The 17686-nt window shown below is 51.1% G+C and overlaps 1 protein-coding gene across 1 annotated transcript in view; it reads right to left on the reverse strand.

Moving 5' to 3' along the window:
- The window catches only part of RGS9 (regulator of G protein signaling 9), a gene marked incomplete at both ends in the record, with an annotated part of 54859 nt that extends 45587 nt beyond the window's left edge, over positions 1-9272 (reverse strand). Inside the window, one exon of the mRNA XM_082679480.1 lies at positions 9216-9272. Coding sequence (XP_082535606.1) covers positions 9216-9272 — 57 coding nt within the window. The remainder of the gene's footprint in view (positions 1-9215) is intronic.
- Positions 9273-17686: the final 8414 nt, after the last annotated feature.

The raw sequence follows: 17686 nt of genomic DNA on the forward strand, positions 1-17686 counted from the left end.
GTAAGTGGAAACGAAGACCTCTCCTGTCCTCCTCCGGCTGGAAGCCCTCTCCTGAGGTCAGGGCAGCTGCGCACGGCTGGATAGATGCTCACGGAGGGTCTCCCCTCAAACCCAACCTGTCCACGTCCCAACCACAACCCAAAGCAAAATGGCTCATTGCGCCGCTCTTCCCCCGGTTTAACTAGCTTGGTTACATGATCCTTTCTCTCCTGCTGCTTCATAAAATAACTCATCCTCACACTGTACAGACCTTTACAATTTCCAAAGTCCTTTTAGAGTTTGCGTGTGCTTGTGGCCCAAAGAAAAGGAACCCAAGATTCTCATGTCCTCAAGGTTCTCTCGTAACTGCAGGAGTCCACTCAACCTCTCTGAATTCCCTTCCTCTACCATAAAATGACAGTATATTCACAATTGATAGCATTTTGTTACCTCTTAGAATCTAAGTAATTGTGTAAAAATGCTTTGTAAGGACAGATATATAAAGATATATAAGCAGAAAGATATATACTTGGGCTTTCCTGGTGGCGCAGTGGTTGAGAATCTGCCTGCTAATGCAGGGGACACGGGTTCGAGCCCTGGTCTGGGAAGATCCCACATGCCGCGGGGCAACTAAGCCCGTGAGCCACAACTACTGAGCCTGCGCGTCTGGAGCCTGTGCTCCACAACGTGAGAGGCCACGATAGTGAGAGGCCTGCGCACCGCGACGAAGAGGGGCCCCCGCTCGCCGCAACTAGAGAAAGCCCTCGCACAGAAACGAAGACCCAACACAGCCAAAAAAATAAATAAATAAACAAATGCGGGGTTTAAAAAAGAAAAAAGGAAAAGAATTTAAAATTAATCAATACAATCATAAATAACATGTAGGTCAAATAATACAGCATAATAATAAAAAAAGATACATACTTTATAAGGAGAGAGATTTGTTAGTGTTTGTGGGTTGGAATCATTAACATCTGTAGTGTTCGTATAATCAGCGCATCTTTAAAATTTTGCATGCAGAGCTGTCTTTAGACGCCTGGGAATAAAAACCCTGCTCTACCAATCATCCAAATATAGATGTTTACTGAGCGTGTATTAGGTGCCCAGCCCTGGCAGGCGGGTTGGTACAGGAAGATAAAAGACAGCCTCCCGGGCCTCAGAGAGTTGGGAAGATATTGGTGTGAAGATAAACAAATGAACTAAGATAAACACTAGGGATCTGGGTGCGAATAAAGTTCAGTTCAAATCATCCTCCAATGAGCAGGCGAGGTGAATCACTAAACTTCACTAAGGCTCATCCTCTGTAAAGCAGAGATGAGCACAGTACCTACGACGTCAGACGGATGTTGTGAAGATCAAGGGAGATGAAGCAGCGAAAGCACCTAATACCATGCTGTGCACAAAGAATCTATTAGACAGCAACTGCAGACCGAATTATGCACCAAAAAATAGGGAAAGCAGGGATGGGAGTAAGAGCCGGGAGGAGGAGAGGATGGCTGAGATGATCCCCAAACATCACACAGAGCGAGAAGGATTTTCCCAGCCGGCCGCCGTACTGCAAGGGAGGGACGGTGCGAGGGGCCCCGCGCTGGCTGACGCAGGAAAGTGAAAGGCTGAATTTGGAACCCTCGGGCACGGTTGGTGGGAATGCAAAATGTATGCAGGTTCCTCCCAAAATGAAAAATAGAACTGAGACAGGCTGGGACCTGGGGCCCTTTGCTGCAGTGCCCACACCTGGACACACGTCACCTCAAGCAACAAAATACAAAGAAACTATAAGGGACGAAAAAAGACTGCACGCATGCCCAGTTGGGGCAAATTCTGGACAAGATACAAAAAGGCCCAAAGAACCCAGCTGCCACTTCCAAGGAGCCGGGAGCGACAGCAGGGTGCTGCGCAGGCCCTCTGCACTCGACACCACCAAGAGGTGGGCAGAACGCCTGAGCCACCACTCCCGCCCGACCCCCGGACGCACCCCTACCCTCACCCCACGTAAGGAGCCAGCTGCCCCCCCCCCCCAGCCAGCCAGCAAGGGGACCTGTTGTTTGTTCTCAGTCCCCCTGCTGCAGCAGCGGCCCCAGTAAAGCCTTGCCTGAATCTCTTGTCTGGTCTCTGTTCAATTTCTGTTGCTCAAGGAGGCCAAGAACCCTGGTCAGTGACAGAACTACCAGATGATCCAACAATCCTATTTCTGGGTATTTATCGAAAAGAATCAAAATAAGGATGGCGAAGAGATATGGACCCTCCCCGGTTCACAGCAGCACCGTGGTCAACAGCCAAGATGTGGAACCACCTAAGTGTCCACTGGTGGGTGAACAGGTAAAGAAAATGTGGCACATCCAGGGATTATGACTTAGCCCTAAAGAAAGGAAGGAAATTCTGGAATCTCCGACAGCCTGGATGAACCTGAAGGACGTTATGCTAAGTGCGTAAGCCGGTCTCGGAAGGACCGCACGATTCCACTACCTAAAATCGGCTAATTCACGGAACCAGTGGAAGGGCAGTTGCCAGGGCCTGGGGGAGGGGGAGACGGGGAGATGCAATCACTGGGCATGAGGTTACAGTCAAGAAGATGAAGTAAGTTCTAGAAACCTGCCCTGCAATATTGTTTCTATAATTAACAACATTGTGAATTATACACTTAGAAAAATGTAGGAGGGTAGTTTCTTGTGTGATGTGTTCTCACCACAATAAAACAGAATTTTTTTTAAAAGAGAGAGAAAGAGAGATGGCCAGGCTGCGCTGGAGGGGAAAGGTCAGGCGGGGAGCCCTGAACTGGAGACACGGCACCCGCCACCCCGGAGGCTGGCAGGCCCCCCACGTCCCCAGGGCGGGAGGAGGGGGACACACGACGTCCTAGGTCAGCGCCGAGGGCTGGGCTGTCCTATTTCCACCTGCTGCTAAACCGGCACCAGCAGCAGAACCACAACCCCGAGAAGCGGCCGAGATCAGGGGCAAAGGTCACGGCCGCTCCGGGCCCAGCGCCGGCCCCTCAGCTGCCCGCGGGACCGGCCGGGGCCCAGGGCCGCCCGGGGCTCCTCGTGCAAGACCCACCGCGAGCCCGTCCGCACAGACGCGCTCTCGGCTCGCGGGATCCTTCTGTAACGGAAATGACGCGTTTCCGCTCCACTCGGAGCTGCAGTGCTTGGCCTCCTGCAAGGTCGGGGCCTGGGGGCGTCTCGGGCCACGGGGGCACCGAGCGGCTCCCAGCGGAGAAGGGGGCGCGGGACACCCCAGGAGGTGGCCGGAGGGCGGCTGCTTCCCCCGGACGCGGGCGGGGACCGAGGGGCCACGGGCGGCAGGGGTCACCTTTTCTGGAGTTGTTTTTTCTAACTGAATCACAGTGGATTTGCAGTGTTGTGCCGGTCTCTGCTGTGCAGCAAAGTGACTCAGTTACACACACACAGACATTCTTTTTTATGCACATCCTCTCCCGTTATGCTTTTCTGGAATTCTTGGCTGGCCGTGAGCCTCGGATTCACCTGCTCCTCCCAGAAGTGCCCGCCATTCTGACGTGGGAGCCCGGGCCTCCCCCTTCCCAGGGTAACTGCCGGAGGAAAGTCCACATTTGCTCCAAAACTTTTATCAGCTGAAACAGCAGCATTTCATGGCGTCAGGGCGCCCATATATTGGAGAAGAAAGAGAAACCCCCGCTCTGAGTTAGAAACCTGAGCTTCTCCAATAGAAAGTCAGGGGGTTTGATTCCTTCTCTCTGCATTAGAAAAAAAAAAAATCTAGTTATAAAGAGTTTGAAAATAACCTTCAGAGGAGGAATAATGAGAGCTATTTTAGGAACACAATGAGGGGAGTCAGATTTCTTTCTGGCAGGTGTGTCACCTTCACAGAAGAGAAGGGCTGGGGGCAGCAGGGAACACCACAGGGACCTCGAGAACATTCTGAGGGCGTTCGGCCCATTGGGGTTTGGACCCAGTTTCCTCAGAACTTTCCTTGTGTCAGTTCCTCTGAGGGGTCTCCCCAGGCACCCAACAAGGAAACCGTAGGACTCCGGCTGCTGGTCCTGTCTCTGTTATGGGCTGGACGGCGCCCACCCCTCAAATTCATAGGTGGGGGTCCTACCTAAGCCCCAGGACCTCAGAATGTGACTGGACTGGGAGAGAGGGCCCTTGACAAGGTAACTGAGTTAAAAGGAGGGCACTAGGGTGGCCCTGTGACAGTGTGACTGGTGTCCTTTGAAGAAGAGGAGATGAGGACACGGACACCACGGGGGGCGAGCACGTGGGGACACGCGGAGAAGACGGCGTCTGCAGGCCCCGGACAGAGGCCGCCGGAAAGCACGCTGCGCACACCGTGCCCGGGCTGGCGGTGCTCTGCCGTGGCGGCCCCAGCCCAGTCATACAGGCTCTGGGCTCCAGCCCTGCTTCCAGCAGAAGAGCCCCTCTGCCCACCACAGACAGGGGACAACCCGAGTTGTGTCCCCAGGTCCCCAGAGGGTGAGGAGCCCTTGCCTTTCTGCTCCCAACTGCTGCCAACTCTCGCGCCCTCCTCCTCGCGCCTTGTGGGCATCCCCCCGGAGACAGGGAGGCACGGCCACCCCCGCCCCAAACGTCAGGCGCCCTCCCGTCTCCCACACTCAGCTCCCCGCGATCCTGGGCCACACGAGGACGGCGGGGTAACCAGGCAGTGCTGAACCCCGGGTGACGCCGAGCTGGGGGCGGGATGGGGGCGTCAGATGCCACGTGCCTCTGCGTGACTGCAGGCGTGTCACCAAGGAACAGGAACGACGGCTCCGAAGGCCTCGACATCCCACCTTCCACGCCCACGCTGCCCCTCGCTGTCACTCCCTGTGCAAGATCTCGGGCTGGGATTTTCCTCTGAGCCGGAGAAGGTTCCCGGGGGGATAATAATCAGTACTTTTCTGTACAGAGAGGGAGCAAGTGACCTGCAACCACGGGGCTGTCTGGCAAACAGAAGGGGCTCCCACTAAGCAGCCTGTCCGCCCAGAGGCCAGCGGACCCCTGGGCCATCTCACCCCGAAGCCTCTCGGACCCTCAGGGGCACCACACACGCTCGATCGGCGCTTAGGCCACCCCAGCCAGAAGCCCAGGAAGCATCGTCCACGACCCCGGTCAGCTTCTGCGGACTCTGCTTTTGTTTCTGACCTGTCTCCTAACAGGCCTCTGTGGCACGTCTCACCTCCCTCCTGGACCGTCCGGCTCGGCCCACCCGGCCTCTGCCTTGGGCCTGGCAGGTCCCCAGCCTCCAGGGCGCCCTCCAGTGGTGATGCTGTTGACATTTGGGGCCGGCTGTCCTGTGCACCATAGGTGTCTAGCAGCTTTCCTGCCTCTTCCCTCCAGCTGCCAGGGGCAGCCCCCTCCCTAGCTGGGACAACCCCAAATATCTCCAGATGTCACCAAATGTCCTGGGGCTTTCCTCTGGGCTGTGCATTCAAATCACCTGGGAAGCTTTTCTGTATTTGATTTTATACATATACATATATATATATTGGTTTTTGGTCGCACCGCACAGCATGTGGGATCTTAGTTCACTGATCAGGGACGGAAACTTTGCCCCCTGCAGTGGAAGTGCAGAGTCTTAACTACTGGACCGCCAGGGAAGTCCGTGGGAAGCTTTTCTTTGAAAACACCAACGTTTTGGGACTTCCCTGGTGGCCCAATGGTTAAGACTCCACACTCCCAATGCAGGGGGTTCGATCCCTGGTCAGGGAACTAGAGCCCACATGCCGCAGCTAAGACCCGGTGTGGCCAAATAAATAAATAAATTTTTTTTTAAAAAAAACCCAATGTTTGGACTCCATCTGACTTGACTACTTAATTATCTCCTAAGTAAATGAGAAACTCTAAGGAAGGTGACCTGATAACAATGTTCTTTAAAGTGCAGCCAGGGTAGAGAAGCACTCCTACCCTCTAATCAGAATCATCTTTCTAACATGGGAACCAACTCGTTTTATTCGTACCCGATTTTAAAACGTCAAATGGCTTCTCAGCGAACACAGAAAGCGTCAGACCCCCGGCTGGATGTGCGAAGCCCCCAGTTCTGGAGCGTCCTTCACTACCAGCCTTTCCATCACCAACTTCCTGCCCACCCCTGCCCCCCGGCCAGCTACCCCAACCCCTGAAGACTCTCCCACGGCACAACGCTATTCCACACTTCCAAGCTCTGCATTCCCCCAAATGCCACTCATCTTCCCGTCCTCCTGGCAAAAAAAAAAAAACACCTACTAATTTTTCACACCTTCACTCAGTTACAAGCCCTCCTGTGAAGGCTGTTGGTCCCCAACCCAGATGGCACTGACCACTCCCTGCTCTGCGTTTTATATACGTGCATCTCCTCTAATGACGTCTCCCACAACCTGCAGAACATTCTTCTTACTTATACAGCGATCCTTCTCTATTAGACCCTAAGCTCCAGGAGGAAGGGGCCGTGTCCTAATCCCACAGTGTCCCCAGCATCAGGCACAGCGCCCAGCACAGACGCGCACGACTCTGTGCACGTGTTGAATGAAAGAATGATACAAGCGAAAGCTCCCGTGCTCTGCCCGGGTCTCCTCCCTTTTGTTTCCGCACCCCCCTTGCCCCGCAGCAAAAGGAGATGCCGGACGCCACACAGGAAAGCAAAGCAGTCCAGGCTTCTCCATGAGGCACCAAGACAGTCAGACCTGAGGCGCATCCCAAGGGCAGCAACAGCTGTTCCTGGCTGGTATGGAGATCGGGACATCACGGGGGAGGGGCGGATGGAGGGGGGACGGGCCAGCACTAGGACAGGAGCTCACAGGGGCCACGGGAGGCGGTCCACTGTGCGGCATCCCACACACACACGCACTTAGCACACGCCGTTCCTCTGTCTGGAACAGCCTTCTTTCTCTCTGCCTAGAACCCCTATTTATCCTTCAGTTCTCAGCTCCGCGTCCCCCAGGCACCTTCGGGCAGGCCTTCCCACGGCCTCTCCTGCCCCCAACATCACAGGAAAGCTTACAGCACTGGATCACATTTGGCGACAATCTGTATTTTTCCTGGTTCCACCACTTAGCGGCTACGACTGGGGCGAGTGACTTCACCTCTCTGAGCTTCCCGCTCTGTAAAATGGTGATGATAACTTTGTCTCATGGAATAGATGAGAACACTCATGTAAGGGCCCCACTGGGGACACAGCCTACTTCAAAAATATCCATTGAGTGGTGGGTGAGAGTTGCACCCAAGTCCACATTCCTTAGGCCTGAGCTCCTCTCCAAAGGCTGGGCACCTCGTTCAGCTGCTTCACGGTTGAGGGCACCCTGGCACAGGCTCTTGGGACCTGCTCTGTGATCTGACCGAGGACCTCAGAAGACACAGACAGACGGGGGTCTCCCCCCCATCCAACAAGGCAAAGGGAGAGAGCAGGGCTGTGGTGCGGGCAGGGTCTGCAGGGCGGGGGGTGGGGGGGTGGGGAGAGCCAGCCGTCACAGCGGAGGGGCCCCCGAGCTGGGCCCGGGAGTGGGGGGGACGGGGGCTCGGCCGGTGAGAAGGGGAAGAAGGACTTTCCCAGTGGAGGGATCTGAGGCTTGAAGGGCACAGGGTTCCTGGAAAGACGAGGAGGTCGCTGAGGCCAGAGCCCCCCTGAGTGAGGGGGGCTGCTCTCTTCTGTGTCCCTGCAGGGCAGGTGTGGGAGGCCGGCGGGAGGTCAAGTCAGAGGGGTGAGTGGGAGCAGGGTCCTCAGTGGCCAGGCTGGGAAGGCTGGACGTCACCCTGTGCACGGGGGAATCCAGCGGAGGGTTTCAGGGCGAGGGGATCCATGTCGGTTTGCGAAAGAAACCCAACATGCCGATGAATGGTATTGTGGAGGCCGGCAGGTGGGGTGGAAGACAGGAGGCTGGGGTGGAAGAGAGGAGGCAGGGGTGGAGGACGGGAGGCTGGGGTGGAAAAGAGGAGGCAGCGGTGGAGGAGGATGGGCTGGAGACCAACACACCAGTCAGAAGGCCCAGGTAAAGACAGGAATGTCTACCACATAACAGTCCTGATGAAACACAATGTCTGAGGCTCAAAAACAAACAGAATGTCTCCAGACAATCGCTCTCAGAGCCTCAGCGCCCGAGCTGCCCTGTCTGGGAGAAGAAGGCAGTCCTGGGAAATCCTGGAAGATGCCTGATGGCTCTCAGAGATCCAGTCTGGGCAGTTTTCTCTGATTTTAGGAGGTGGTGTCTGCAGTAGAGGCTCTCAGGGCTCTTTCCCAGCGAGACAACACTCCCCCTCTGTTTTATATCCTCACACCTCTACCACCTGGAATACGCACAAGCTTATTCAAGTAGCTGGACCGAGGGTGACCAGCTGTCCCAGTGTGCCCGGGACTGGCCAGGTTTTAGCGTTGAAAGTCTTAGACAAATCAGGACAGTTTTGACTACGCCAATTTGCTGAGCTCCAAGGGCTCAGGGCAGGGCTCTTACTGTCACAAAGCATTCAGCTAATTCTACTCAAGACAAGCCTAAGACGGTGGACACCACACTGTGAAAAGTGGCTGCAAGTGGGAGGAAGGGCGGGCAAGTGACCCAGGACCTAATCCTCTGCTGACCCCTTCTGATACCGGTCATCTCAAAAGCCTAGAACAAAATGAGCTATTTCATCCCCAAATACATCACCACACAAGGTGCGTTCCACCCCGCACAAGTCGCCAGTATGGACACCCCCTGTGCCCAGCCACTTGCTCTGAGAAAGCCTTTGCATGGGGAGGGTCCTGACTTCCGCTGCGCACAGAGAGACCTGAGATCCACAAACACACACACTTGAATAAGGAATCTAGGAGCGCTGCAAGTGGGGTGTCCCTTTAGCCTGCAAATCACACCGTTTTCACGGTCTATGTGTACACACCCACCACACACACACGCTTTCAAATACTGCAGTGTTGAATCAGAAAAACAGCAAACATGTTAATTTAACATCTGGGAGCCTCTAATAGTACCAGGAGACTGTCTCAAATCTGACCCAGCCTCGCTGAACTGCCTTCCTGCGCCTGCTCTCCCAAGTAACAGGTTGTTTTCAGCCTCCGGCCGGCAGTCGCCCTCGGCTGCAGATTCCCCACTATAAGCAGGTAACAAGGAAACCTAATCATTAGAGTCTTTAAAAGACGGACAGACAGAAACACAAGGCAAATAAGTCACTTAATGACATCAAGCGGCACTAAGCGACCACAAGGGCTGTCCCCCGCCCCTGCCCACATCGCCGCCGGCACTTCCCGGAGTTGGTCCCCGCGCCCCTCCCGGGCCCAGGTGATGGGGCCGCGCTCACCTTCCGCAGAAATGCCATCCTCGGCCTGTACTGCTGACCTTGGTGTCGGATTGTCATCCTGGACCCTGGCGGACGCAGAACCTGGACACAACCGGAGGGAAGAGGAAGCCCTCGGAGAGCGAGCCGGCGTCCCCGTGCCCGGGCTGGGTTGTGCTGCTCGCGGCGCCCCCGACCCGCGCGCCCGCGCCCTCGGGAAGCTGCCCGAATCCGCGCCGGCCAATCAGCGCGCCGCGCCGCGGGCCGGGCGTGCTCCGCGCCGGCGCCCACCTGCCGCCAGGGGGCGGTGTCAGGCTCCGCCGGGGCCCGCGGAGCCGCAGGTGAGCCCCGCGCGACTGGGACCCGCGTGGGAGGGTCTGTGGCCGAGGGCGAGCCCTTAAGGAGGATGGGACTTCGGTTAGGAAGGGCGACTGGCACGGGAAAGGGAGAGAAGGGATAGTTTCGGCGTTTGGGATTAACATATATACACCACTATATTTAAAATAGATAAAACGACTATACTCCAGTAAAAATTATTTTTTAGAAAAAGGACATTTATGGCAAAAATAAAATAAAATAGATAATCCTGAAAGACCTACTGTACAGCACAGGGAACTTTGCTTAATATTCTGTAATAACCTAAATGGGAAGAGAATTTGAAAAAGAATAGGTAGTACATGTATATGTATAACTGAATCACTTTGCTATACACCTGAAACTAACACAACATTGTAACTCAACTATACTCCAATAAAAAAATTAAAATTTTTAAAAATGTTTAGAAGTGTTTAGGGGAAAAGCAAATTCTACGTGGAATTGGTAAGATGTTGGTTAACAAAAGAAAGGACGTGAAGAATAAAGAAGGAAAGTTGAAGTCCCTGCTGGGCCAGCTGCCTGGTCTATTTTTTCAGTTTCTTTTCTGTTATACGTTATTACAAGAGATCGAATATAGTTCCCTGTGCTATACAGTAAATCCTTGTTGTTTAAGGTGCTCTATATCTGGATGGGAGTGATGGTTATACACAGGTAATCATGTTTGTCAAAACTCATCCAACTGTACTCTTAAAATTGGAGCATGACATTGTCTGTAAACTACACCTCAATAAAAAGACTGACCCAAAAAAGCAAGTATTATCTTGCAAGACGGCAGAGGGACATCGTGCTAAAATGAAATTCTCCTGTGACTCGGTCAGGTAAGTGGACATCTAATCATCATCGCCACCATCACCATCGTCATCACTATAGTCATCTGCAGCCTCCTCTTCGTCAACACACAGGTGTGATTCAGGACCTATATGGGGGTCCTGCTGCCCTGGATACCATACAATGGGATCTCCATGAGCCTGGCCCCTGTAGGATAAACCTCACCCAAGCACAATGATATGGTCATTTACACAGCAGTGCCCTTTAAACCCCAGTTCCAAGGTCACCTCCCAGGAAAATGTCCCAACACCTCTGGTCAACTCAACAACTAAGTTCAGTCCACTGTGCTTAGTGCTCAGGAGATAAAACTTAAAACATCCTGCTCTCAGCCCTTGTGCCCTCCTCCCAGACTGGGAGGAGGGGCAGAATCCTCAACAGTTCATCTCTCCATGATGGATGCCTCAGACTGCCTGCAGGCAGACTTTCTTAGCGGGGTCAGGGTTAGAGCAGCCGTGGGACACCACGGCCCTCACCCAGGCCCGAGGGATGGTGAGCCGGAGCCCTGGTGGGGGGCTGTCACGCAGGGGCTGTCATCCTGGAGGGACACAGCCATGGCTAGAAAGGGTGCTGGCGGAATAAATACCCCGACTCTCTCTCCTCTGAGTGCTTCCCATTTGTCAGTCCTGACCGGAAGCCAGAGGGTGATAGAGGCCCGGGGATGCAGCCTGTCCGGATCAGCCTCCCAGGGCACACAGCCAGGCAGAGAAGGGCAAAGGGTTGGGGGTGGGAAGGACTTAGGGGAGGCAAATCGTGAAGAAGCAGCACCATGGGTTAAATGTCTTCGGTAGCGTGGAAGCCCAGAGCACAGATCTTGGAGTTGATTCTGTGTCCCCAAGCACTCGGGACAGCTCGGTGACAGCACCACCCAGCCCGCACAGACGTCTCCCTGACTCAGACAGAAGTCATGTTGAATTCACCTGACTCCCTGGGCCACTGCCCGTGCTCTGGGCCATGTTTGCATTTCATATAATTCTGTCTCGTTTGCATTTTGTCACAAATGTGTATTACACTGGTGATTCTAAAAAGTCATATATATATAAAAAAATCTTAGATGCATGAATGTTTCTTCCTAGCTCCGCTGAGAGAGGCAATAGCTCATGAAAACATATTCTGGGAGGGAACTCAGAGGCCCTAAATTTCCACGCAGTGAGCACACTGGGCCCGCAGACAGACCCTCTCTGCACACCCACTGGTCAGCGCCAGTTCAGCAATAAAGGGAAGGAAGTGTAGGTGGAGCCCTCCATGGCCCACACCTACGCTTCTCCCTGCCTTTCACCTTCTCCAGAAGAAACTACTTGAGACCTTCAGAAGCTGACCACACCTGGTGTGGCTCTGAGTGCTTGACCTGGGAGAGAGAGAGAAAAAGAGGAACTTCGGGGAACTTTTCTGGAAGGTTTCCAGCTTCTTCATCAACTGGGGATTGTTCGGAAACTATTTTGGCCCAGCAGGGGCTACCAGGTACCACCACCAAGTACAGTCCTAGAATAAAAATCCCATCCTTATCTTTTTTCTCCTAAATTAAATGAATTGGATGCATCCAGAGGTGATACTTGTCACAAGCATGGCTAGAGATAAACACAGGAAAACAGAACAAGATCACGCCTCCCTCTGGCTCCACCCTCTTCCCAACTCCGTGGGGTGCACTTCTGTCTACCTGTGGAGCAGGTCAGGCTGGAACTGGTTTTTGTTAAGGGCAGCACTGTTTCTCATTATAGAAGATTTGGAGCTATGGGTCTTTTAAAAATGACAATTATGTAAATTGGTACAGCTACCATGGAAAATAGTATAGAGGTTTCTCAGGAAACTAAAAACAGAACTACCATAGGACCCAGCAATTCTACTCCTGGGTATTTATCCAAAAAAGAAAAGCAAAAAACCCCCCAAAAAACCCTAATTCTAAAAGATACATGCACCCTATGTTCATAGCAGCACTATTTACAATAACCAAGACATGTGGTTTATATATTCAATGGAATACTACTAAGCCATAAAAAAGAATGAAATGCCATTTGTAGCAACGTGGATGGACCTAAAGATTATCATACTAAGGCAGAAAGAAAAAGACAAATACCATATGATATCACTTACATGTGGAATCTAAAATATGACACAAATGAACCTATCTACAAAACAGAAACAAACTCACAGACAGAGAGAACAGACTTGTGGTTGCCAAGGTGGGGGGGAGGGAGAGGGATGGACTGGGAGTTTGGGGTTGGTAGATGCAAACTATTACATTTAGAATGGAGAACAAGGTCCTACTATATAACACAGAGAACTACATCCAATCTCCTGGGATAAACCATAATGGGAAAGAATATTTAAAAAACGAATGTAGGTATTTGTGTAACTGAGTCACTTTACTGTACAGCAGAGATTGCTGCAATTTTGTAAATCAACTCTACTTCAATTAAAAAAAAACTAAAAACAGAACTACCATATGACCCAACAATTCCACTCCTGGATATTTATCCAAAAGAAAAAAAAAAACCACTAATTCGAAAAGATACAAGCACCGCTATGTTCAGAGCAGCTCTATTTACAATAGCCAAGATATGGAAGCAACCTAAATGTCCATCGACAGAGGAATGGATAGAGAAGATGTGGCCCATATGTACAATGGAATATTACTCAGCCATTAAAAACGAATGAAATTTTGCCATTGGCAGCGACATGGATGGGCATGGAGGGCATTATGCTTAGTGAAATAAGTCAGACAAAGAAAGAAAAATTCTGTGTGATATCACTTATATGTGGAATCTGAAAACTACAACAAACTAGTAAATGTAACAAAAAGAAGCAGACGCACAGATACCGAGAACAAACTAGTGATTACTAGTGGGGAGGGGTATGAGGGGAGGGGCAATATGGGTAGGGGATTAAGGGGTACAGACTATTAGGTATCAAACAAACTATAAGGATACATTGTACAATATGGGGAATACTTTATAATAGCCAAAATGTTATAGTAACTACCAATGGTGTATAACCTTTAAAAATTGGGAATCACTACATTGTGCACCTGTAACTTACATAATATTGTACAGCAACTATACTTCAATTTTTTTAAAAAAAATTTTAATTCAAAAAAGGAAAAAATGGCATTATGGGGAAAGGCGTTTTCACAGCTTGCAATAGGCTTTCGTTTTAAGACAGCTGAGGGCTTCAGGGGACGTGTGAAGGCCTCCAGGCTGTGCTCTGGTCCCTGCTCTGCCTCTCACCAGACGTGAGACGTTTTTCTAACAGCTTTGCTGAGGGATAACTGACATACACTAAACTGCGTGTGTCTGAAGTGCACACTTCGATGAGTTTCGATACACGTATACCCCCGTGAAACTACGCCCACGGTCAAGACGGCGAGCACATCTGTTACCCCCTGAAGTTTCCTTATGCCCCTTGTGATCCCTCCCCCGCGCTGTCCCCAGGCAACCCCCGACCTGCTTTCTGTCGCCCTGAATTAGTGGGAGGGGTGAATCTGATCAAGTTACCTGATCTCTCCAAGTCTCTACTTTCTCAGTAGTAATAAGAGAGAGCCCGACTTGATGAATTCAAAATTCCCCTCCAATTTGAAAGTCACATGACTTCAATTAGTGAACGGAAATAAATACACAGCTCAATCAGCCTGAAGGCTGGCAAGGTGGGATTTTTGTTTGTTTGTTTGTTTTTTGCAGTACGCGGGCCTCTCTGCGGAGCACAGGCTCCGGACGCGCAGGCTCAGCGGCCGTGGCTCACGGGCCCAGCGGGATCCTCCCGGACCGGGGCACGAACCCATGTCCCCCACATCGTCAAGCAGACTCAGAACCACTGCACCACCAGGGAAGCCTTAACAAAGTGGCATTTAGCGCTCCTTACAAAGCGAGGCCTCTCTGGACTTAGACCGGCCATCCCAAAACGGGATTCCACGTGGCAGACATTCGAAAGAGCCGAAGAGCTGGGTGCCACCATGGACGTGCCCCCAACCATTCCTGCCACACGTGATCGGGGAGGGTTGGGGGAGAGGGGCAAGAGGGACCCACCTTAGGAGAAGAGACCCCAAGAAAATGTATTACTTGGTGCACCCCATCTGTATCAATCGTACTGAAATCCTTCTCTTCTGTCAAACATGCCCATCCCGCGAAGGATTTTTAAACCCAAAGCGTGCCAGCGAGGGTCCTCTACTGATGCTCAGGTGCTCCCCCTGCCGGTGGGGTGGCTCAGCCTCCAAAACCCTGGGTTCCCAGCCCCTCGTCCTGGCCCCAGCAGCCACCTCTGTCCACGGAGAGCAAGTGTCTTTCTTAGGGCTTTCCAAAGCAAGGGATTTTCCAAAGTTCCTGCACAGTCTGCTCTTTCCCTTGGTTTCCCCAGAACAGCAATGTCTGGAAGGGTACAGGAAGATGAATGCTACAGGAGATGCCAGGGAAATAAAAATATTAGCCCATGCAAGAATTTTCTTCTAAGACTATACTTTCAGGGATCATTTTTATAGTTTGTTACTACAGAAGTTTCTCTGAAAGAGATATGGGAACATATGTATATGTATAACTGATTTCACTTTGTTATAAAGCAGAAACTAACACACCATTGTAAAGCAATTATACTCCAATAAAGATGTTAAAAAAAAAAAAGAATTTTCTTCTGACATCCATTGCTTCCACATCACCCAGATGCTGCATTTGAAGATCAACTTCACCCATGCTCTTGGCTCCTGTGTGTGGGTCTAATACTGCTCTCTCTTCTCTCTCTCTTCTCTTTCTAGGTAGGTAGGTAGATAGATGATAGATAGATAGATAGATAGATAGATAGATAGATAGATAGATAGATAGATAATGTCTGGTTACATCACCTGAACCTTAGAAAAGCCAGTCCTGCTCTTTCCCTTTCCCTCTTTATGTTTGGTACACAGCCCTCCTGGGGTCAAACTCAAGTCACTTTACAGACAACCAAATTTGGTGTTTTGTAAGAAGTGCAAACCTTTAGGGGAGGAAGGAGTGACTGCTAATGAGTATGGAGTTGCTTCTTGGGGATAATCAAAATGTTCTGGAATTAGACAGTGGTGATGGTTGCACGACCTTGTGAATAGACTAAAAGGACTGAACTGTACACTTGAAAACGGTGAACTGTAATGGTATGGGAATTATACCTCAATTTTTTAAAGCGCAAGCTCAGAGAAATCATTTTCCCCAGGTTTTGCTATTATGAGGCCCCCTCTCTTTCTCAAAAATCTTCAGCGGCTCCCTATCGCCTCCCTAATAAAATTAATTCTCTCCCAGTCTGGCCCGACCTGAACTGTCACCTGCAGTGTCACTGCCCCTCAACATGGAGTTTCTTTCTCTCGCCAGCCTTGAAGTCTGCTTTTTCACCAGCCTGTGGTGGATTTTCTCCCCTCAGGTCTTTCCCACCAGGTGTTCTGCTGACACCTCCCTCCTCCCCATTCCTTCACCACTGAGTTGGTGCCATTCCCGTGGCACTTTTTCACGCACAAATTTGGGTGGGACATCATTGGTGAACATCTTACATCCCCTGCTAATCGATGAGTTTCACCAAGAATAAGGTCAGCCAGCAGCTTGTGAGCAGCGGTCTCTGGGTTTGGGTTTTGGTTCTGGCGGGGGTAGACCTGACTGTGGCACTGCCAATTTCTGAGGTGTAAATACTCCTGTTAATGTGACATCAGTGACCACAGAATCACTGGACGGGACGTGAAGATGCTTCTGTATCTGTTGGATTCATTATTTTGCAGCACCAAAAACTGCTAAGGATTAGCAAAACCTGAACTGGAGCATCGTTACATAAACACTGAGCAGAAAACTTTACAGCAACTAGGGGCTTCCCTGGTGGCGCAGTGGTTAAGAGTCCGCCTGCCGGTGCATGGGACACGGGTTCGTGCCCTGGTCTGGGAAGACCCCACATGCCGCGGAACGGCTGGGCCCATGAGCCATGGCCACTGAGCCTGCGCATCTGGAACCTGTGCTCTGCAACGGGAGAGGCCACAACAGTGAGAGGCCCGCATACCGCAAAAGAAAAAAAAAAAACCACCACCAACAACAAAAAAACTTTATAGCAACTAGAACTGTTCCAGAAACTTCAGAGGTGATCTCATGGACCAGGGAACGGGGAGTCATTGGAATATTCGCAGCTTAAGAGGCCATGGTCTAGGATGTTGTAGACAAGACCTACACTACACTCAATGGCTGCATCTCTTCCGACTCTGAGAATTATTGCGTCTCAGATGGGTGTGGTTCCAAGGGAGTCTTGTATGGCTGGTATCACTCCACCAATATCACCTTCAGAGCTGGGCAATCACCCCTTAGAAAGGGTTTTCTGGCTGCCCCGATCCACCTCTTCCATGCACCTAAGGAAGCCTGCCCTTTTAAGCACACTCTTCACTCTGCATCGTATGTGTGAAGTTTTGCACACAAACGTTGGGCTTGCAGGGTGGTATCTGATATCTTGCGGGTAGATTTGACTTCCTTGAAGGCGGTGGTTATTTCGCCTGCCAGTCGCCAAGGGAAGAAATAGGTTCTAAGGCAGAAAAAAAGAAGCAGCAATTCAGAAAGTCAGTCTTGGGTACCAGTCTATTGCTGGAACTCACCTGCCCACCATAAGAGAGCAAGTCCAGGGCCAGGAAGAAATGGTGTCTGCAGTCTCCAGGGATCACACCTCTTTCGTTAAGAAAACTGTTCTAGTTTCATGTGGTTTTTGCCATTTCCCTTTTGTTTCTCCTCTAGGGTTCATGACATTTTCACTCCTTGTTCCAGCACTCTCTGCTCTGTGTCAGGGAGTATTCAGTTTTGTTCAACCAACCTTGACTGAGCACCGTTTCTGGGCTGGGAACCATGTCAAGCACCCGTGGTATAAAGGTGAATAAGACACGGTCCTGCCTTGAAGATGTCTCCGGTAGAAAAGAAAGACATAAAATATAATTCTGGGATAGTGCAGTGGATGGTGTGGGAGCATGTGGAAGGCAAAAAAGAAAAGGAAAGAACAGAAAGGTGGTAAGAGCCTGCTCAGATTAAATCATAATGGTTTCGCGTAACAGGCCTTCGTGTACCTGCCCATTCACTGAGGGCTCGCAACAACCTAGGAGTCGCTGTCTATTATTAAGACCCCCAGGCAACAAATGAGTAAAGAGAGGGGAAAGGCGGGGAGGGAGATAAATTAAGAGATTGGGATTAACATGCACACACTACTGTATATAAAATAGATAAGCAACAAGGACCTACTATAGCACAGGGAACACTACTCAATACTCTGTAATAACCTATATGGGGAAAGAATCTGAAAAAGAATAGAGGTACATATATGACTCACTTGTA

This window comes from Grampus griseus (genome assembly GCF_964374135.1).
Source record: "Grampus griseus genome assembly, chromosome: 20".
Lineage (NCBI taxonomy): Eukaryota > Metazoa > Chordata > Mammalia > Artiodactyla > Delphinidae > Grampus > Grampus griseus.